We start from the raw sequence: 5,656 nt of genomic DNA, 5'->3' as shown, positions 1-5,656 counted from the left end.
TTTTTATTACTTTCCTCTGCCAGCACAGCCATCTCTCTGCTTTAACGCTGTTTCTGCTCTTTGTTGTGGTTGCTACTTTTCTTGGTGGTCAGGAGTGAAACAAGTTAAACTACTTTGGCATGTTGTTTTTTAAGCGTTGGGTTGTGAAGTTTGGCTGTTTTTACATCTGGGTTCGATTCAGTTAATCAAGAGAATTTGGTTCCACTCTGAGGTTTTTGCCATATTTTGGAAAGCTGGGGTTTTGATCAATAACTGTTGTAGCAACTGGGGCTTGAATATTTGTTGGTTTGGTGATCAGTTTGTGAAGAACTTTGATTGGATTTTGTGGCTGTTGCTAGGGATTGAACTTGTCTGTTGTTTAGAACAAATTTGGAAGGGTTGGAAAGTATTTTTTATATCCTTTTCGTTTTTCAATTTGGTGAACTTGGTCTTGGAGACAATATTTGGATTTTGTGGCAACAGGGAGAAGCTGAACTTGCCTGTTTAAGCAGTTCGAATTCTTGAACTGGAAGTTTCAGTTACTTTGTTATCTGGACTGCTGTCTTCTGTGGATTTGGTGGGGTGAGATTTGAGCAATTCAGCTGAGTCTCATCGTGATAGTCAATAATTGGGTTAGCTGGAACTTGCGAGCATAGAGATTAGTGGGTTTTAAACATCAAGTTGCTTTTGTGTTTCTGTTTTCTAGTGTTGGATGCTCTGGGTATGAAAGCGTGAGCTATATTAGTTGAATTTCTGCAGTTTTGTGTATATTCTGCGGTTCTGCAGAATAAAGACATGTTTTCATCATTTTTAAATTCCCAAAGATTGAAACGGAGCACAATTTTTCTTTGAGGATGGCCATGAATGCATTGATTCTATTGTTATTGGTGCAATTTCCGATTATACTGGCCTCAAGGTTTGCTATACATTCAAAGGTTCGTGGTTCTGATCATATAGCCTATTCAAATTTTCACGGTCATGAATTGTTTTACATTAACGGGGAGCTCAAAGACAAAGAATCATTTTGCAAGGCCTTCCATTTCCTCGATGTAAATGCTTGTATCTTTAAGAAATACCTTGGGAGTAGCTCCAGTGGATTGGACCCGGACCTTTCTTTAGGTATGCGCTGATCTAAGTTTCATGTTTAGGTTTCTGATTTAAAAGTCCAGTGATTCATTGTTGTAAGCTTGTACCTCGTTTAAATTTGCCAATATTCAATTCCCAACAATCAACATAAGTTGTAAACTTGTACCTCGTTTAAATTTGCCAATATTCAATTCCCAACAATCAACATAAGTTCCTCATTTACTGTTGTTTTGGCAGCTGACTTTCCTCTGAAGCGAGAAAGAAATCTTTTGCAAAAGGAGGGTAGAGAAGAATCCACAAGTCAGGATACTCCAAAAGAGAAGAAGGATGATCCAGAAACTGTTTCAACTCCCTATAAAGCTGGGTTAGCAGTGGCAGGAGTTGTTGTTATGTGTTGTGGTTTTCTCTGCCCGTGTCTATATAAGAAAAGGAAACCAGCCACGAGCACTGTTGTTGAAGAGGATCCAAACTCACGTGAGTCTAAAATGATCTTATCTGTGTCTCAAATATTTGAAGTTTAAGGACATCATTAAGTTATAACTTGTGAGTTCACCAAATAAATATATACAGTTTTATGATTAGGGAGTTCATTAGCAACTTTGTATTAATAATTTTGCTATGTTGCTACTTTGTATTCATCTGATACAATTTCTTTACCATTTCTCGATGATTTAATTGATAATTCAATCAATTATGGTCTTGCAGTGGATTCAGTACCCTCGTTCAATGTGAATCATGCTTCTGAAAAAGTGCTGTCCACTCCACATCGGGTGCCACCTAGTCCCTCTAGATTCTCTCCATCTCCAAAACTCAGTAGACTAGGATCAGTTCATCTCAATCTGAGTCAGGTTGCTAGAGCCACACGTAATTTTTCTCCATCACTTCAGATAGGCGAAGGAGGCTTTGGAATTGTCTACAAGGCCCAACTAGACAACGGTCAATTGGTTGCCATAAAACGAGCAAAGAAGGTAAGCCGCAATACCCTTCATGATGATTGCGCCATTGTTTCACATTTTCCTACCGTTGGTTGATGTGAAAACATTATGCAGGAATACTTTGTGAACTTACAAACTGAATTCAGCAGTGAAGTTGAACTTCTGGCCAAAATTGAACATCGGAATCTGGTGAAGTTGCTTGGTTATGTTGATAAAGGAGATGAACGCCTTATTATTACAGAGTATGTGCCCAATGGTACTCTCAGAGAACATCTGGATGGTAAGCATATGCAATTATAATAGAGGTAAAGTTCCAATCAACAACAACCTTTATTCTAATAGTTCTGCAATTCCCTGCAGTTCTGCATGGCAAAATCCTGGATTTCAACCAGCGGCTTGAAATATCCATTGATGTTGCTCATGGATTAACTTATCTCCATCTATATGCAGGTTAGAAATCTGTCAGTTGGTTACATTATTTCTGAGAAATTTCATGCATTGAAATGCCAATTCAACTTGAATTATGACCTTCCAAGATAGCAAAGAAGAGCACTTAAAATATATTACTGTATATGGTTGGGTTTTGCACACGTTCTGGTGGCAATAATATTTTTAGGAGAATTGATTAGATTTAACAAGTTATATGTTCAAAGCTTCATAAGCCTCCTAATAATTTTAGATGATTAGAATTTGTTTGCGTACCAACCATGGGAGATTTAGTCTGCAAGTATTTAGCATAAAAAACTTCATTCATTTTTTGCCCTTAACTAAACACTCCCAGCTCTGGTACCAGACACATAAAACCCAGTATATTCTCTTATTTTGTTGTTTCCTCAGTTTGAGAAGATGTCCTGGTCAGAGAAGTCACCAGAAGGTCATCTCATCCATTCTAATTTCATGGGCTACCAGTGTCCTTTATTCTCTCCCTTCCTCTGGAATATTGATGGAAAGTAATGAAGATGGAATTACCTAACTGTCAATCTAAGTTTCCAACAAAAGAAGTTTATCATATCAAAATGCTGCCGATCATTATCACGCGCTTAGTCACTCACCTCTTCTGATTCAACACCTATCCCAAGATCCTAGTTTTTGTTTTTGACAATTGCATTTCTCACCAATTATCATCTAATTACGAGGAAATAAATCTCTGAATCATATATTGGAAAGCTATAGTTTCAAGAAGACTGCGGAAAATATCTAAATTCTCAAAGTAGGTGCTTGACATCACCCAATTGCTACCCTGTGATCTCACAGAGAGCTCTTTTGGGTCTGAATATTTCTTTGCATGTACTCTTCATTGTATAATAGTCATCTAATTAATTTCTTTTATGTTCACAACAGAGAAGCAAATAATTCATCGAGATGTGAAGTCATCCAACATTCTTTTGACAGAGAGCATGAGAGCCAAAGTGGCAGACTTTGGATTTGCTAGGATGGGTCCAGTAGACTCTGATCAAACTCATATCTCAACCAAAGTGAAGGGGACAATGGGTTACCTGGACCCAGAATATATGAAGACCTATCAACTTACCCCCAAGAGTGATGTGTACTCATTTGGGATTTTACTTCTGGAAATCCTGACAGGACGGCGCCCTGTGGAGATGAAGAAACCTGCTGATGAGCGGGTGACACTTAGATGGGTAAGCTTTCCATCTTGTAAATTGATAATGTTTATTTTATGGTTACTATTGCACTTATTAAGTGTGTCAGGACAGAACATGTACAATTCCACACCCAGGATAAAAATCATGTTCCTCATAGAACAGAGCCTTTGGTAAATGAGCATGGATGATGATAGTAGTGACCTCCACCACTGTAAATGAGATGGTCAAAATTTTGTGTGGCTAGAAGCCAATTTTAGTCAGGTCCAGCCTCTGGTACATGCTTTTCAAAAGCAACTAGAAGTGTTAAATCAGGCTTCAATAAGACCTCGTCCTGCCCAACTTCAGCAATAGCTCTCATTGAGAGTTATTCTCAGCCTGTCTAATCTCTAATGTTTTGGCTTCCTTTGTGCCGATCAACGAACATGATGTGGCTGTCTAATTTTATTTTGTCACTAGGGATTTCTAAATTGTAGTTTATGCGTTGTTCCTCACACGGTTGTTATGCTAACATTGAGTGTTGAGCCTGCAAGATGAATTGCTTCTTGTTTATATCGGATAGCTAGTTAACAAGCAACACCAACGCAAAAGATCAGTTAGACTCCCAGACTACGTTCTAGCAGAACTGAGAGTTCTAGTTTGCTGCCTGGGAGTTTCTTAAGATAGACCCCTTTTTATATCTGTGGACATAGTACATCTAGCCACATCAGAGTTCCTTGAAAACCTTTGTATATTTTTCAAAACAGCATGTTGTATCTTTTTCTTGGAGCATTACTGCTTTTTAGGGGGCGTTTGTTTTGCATAGAATATTTTACGGATAGAAAATCTCTTGCATGAAAATGCTTTCCCATAAAATATCATGTGAAATTTTTTAATGATGTTTAATAAGTAATGATGTGAAAAATACAAACATAGTTGAATATTGATGATGTGTTATGGTTATGATGTGGTGGTGGTTGTGATAGATGATATGGGTTGGGGTGATGATTATTATTTGTAAAATATTTTATAAAATTTCATGAATTTTTTTAACAAATAAACTAAGTTTAAAAGTTGATTGTAAAATATTTTAAATTGAATAGTTTTTTTGAAATATTTTATGAGAAACAAAACACAGGAAAACATTTTCATTTAAAGTATTTTATGCAAAACAAATGCCCTCAAATTGAATATTTTGTTCTTGTTGGTGTGTAATTCGCTAGTTGAATTTCTCAAAAAACCTGAATGCAGCTACCATTCTTTAAAATATCATCTGTGAACTTACTAGATCATTCATCTCATGTGGTAATTTGTGCAGGTCTTTAGGAAGTACGAGGAAGGAAATGTAGTGGACATGGCGGACCCGCTAATGGAAGAAGTGGTGGACGCAGAGATACTATCCAAAATGTTTGCCTTAGCAATCCAGTGTGCAGCACCCGTTCGCACCGAACGACCGGACATGAAAGTAGTAGTTGAGCAGTTGTGGGGAATAAGAGCAGACTACCTGAAAGGTGTAAAGAAAGGTTAAACAGCATCGCAAAACTCAAGTGGTCTTCTAGCCGTCTCATAATCCCAGTCTGTTCTTCTTTTACTTCTTTTTTTAGCGTAGCTGTAAACAAATTGTGTTTTTAACTTTGAGACAAATTACTTCCATCTCCACTCTGATGCTCATCATTTTAAGGAATAATTTCAAAATGCGTTGTTCACCTAGTTAGAGAGTGATCCTGTTATGACAAACAGAAACCAAGTCCTGTCCTAAAATGTCACCATGAGAGAAGGTAATTGTTGAGTTAGTCTTGCCTGTTATCAACCACTTGACTAAGGATTTATTTAAAAAGAAACTCAATGCTTGATTCATCCTCGGTTCATATGTTAATAAGCTTTGTTACTTGGAAGTAGAAAAACAAAATCCCTCCGAAGGGCATCGATCATTATCCATTAAGCTGTAAATTAAGGACATTTTTCACCAAATCATTCACTGAACTGCCCTATAAGATTTTAGATAAAGAGTGGCACGAGGATTCCTAGCAAGGTGAGTGAAAGCAACCATGGCTAAAAACATGAGGGAAAAAGAGC

The 5,656-nt window shown here is 37.4% G+C and overlaps 1 protein-coding gene across 1 annotated transcript; it reads left to right on the top strand.

Moving 5' to 3' along the window:
• Window positions 1–5,290, top strand: LOC118052066 (calmodulin-binding receptor-like cytoplasmic kinase 3). Its single transcript, XM_035062884.2, has 7 exons — window positions 1–1,098; window positions 1,303–1,539; window positions 1,771–2,033; window positions 2,115–2,280; window positions 2,361–2,450; window positions 3,342–3,640; window positions 4,899–5,290. The coding sequence occupies exons 1-7, from the start codon at window positions 834–836 to the stop codon at window positions 5,106–5,108; spliced, it is 1,530 nt and encodes a 509-aa protein (XP_034918775.1). The 5' UTR covers window positions 1–833; the 3' UTR covers window positions 5,109–5,290.
• Window positions 5,291–5,656: the final 366 nt, after the last annotated feature.

The sequence above is a fragment of the Populus alba genome, chromosome 18 (genome assembly GCF_005239225.2).
Source record: "Populus alba chromosome 18, ASM523922v2, whole genome shotgun sequence".
NCBI lineage: Eukaryota > Viridiplantae > Streptophyta > Magnoliopsida > Malpighiales > Salicaceae > Populus > Populus alba.
Note: the sequence above shows the minus strand (reverse complement) of the source record. Positions and strands in the feature narration are given on the sequence as shown.

Coding starts and splice junctions, on each gene's coding strand:
- LOC118052066 (XM_035062884.2), top strand. CDS start 834: ATGGCCATGAATGCATTGATTCTATTGTTATTGGTGCAATTTCCGATT. Junction 1,540..1,770: donor TGAAGAGGATCCAAACTCAC/GTGAGTCTAAAA, acceptor ATGGTCTTGCAG/TGGATTCAGTACCCTCGTTC. Junction 2,281..2,360: donor TCTCAGAGAACATCTGGATG/GTAAGCATATGC, acceptor AATTCCCTGCAG/TTCTGCATGGCAAAATCCTG.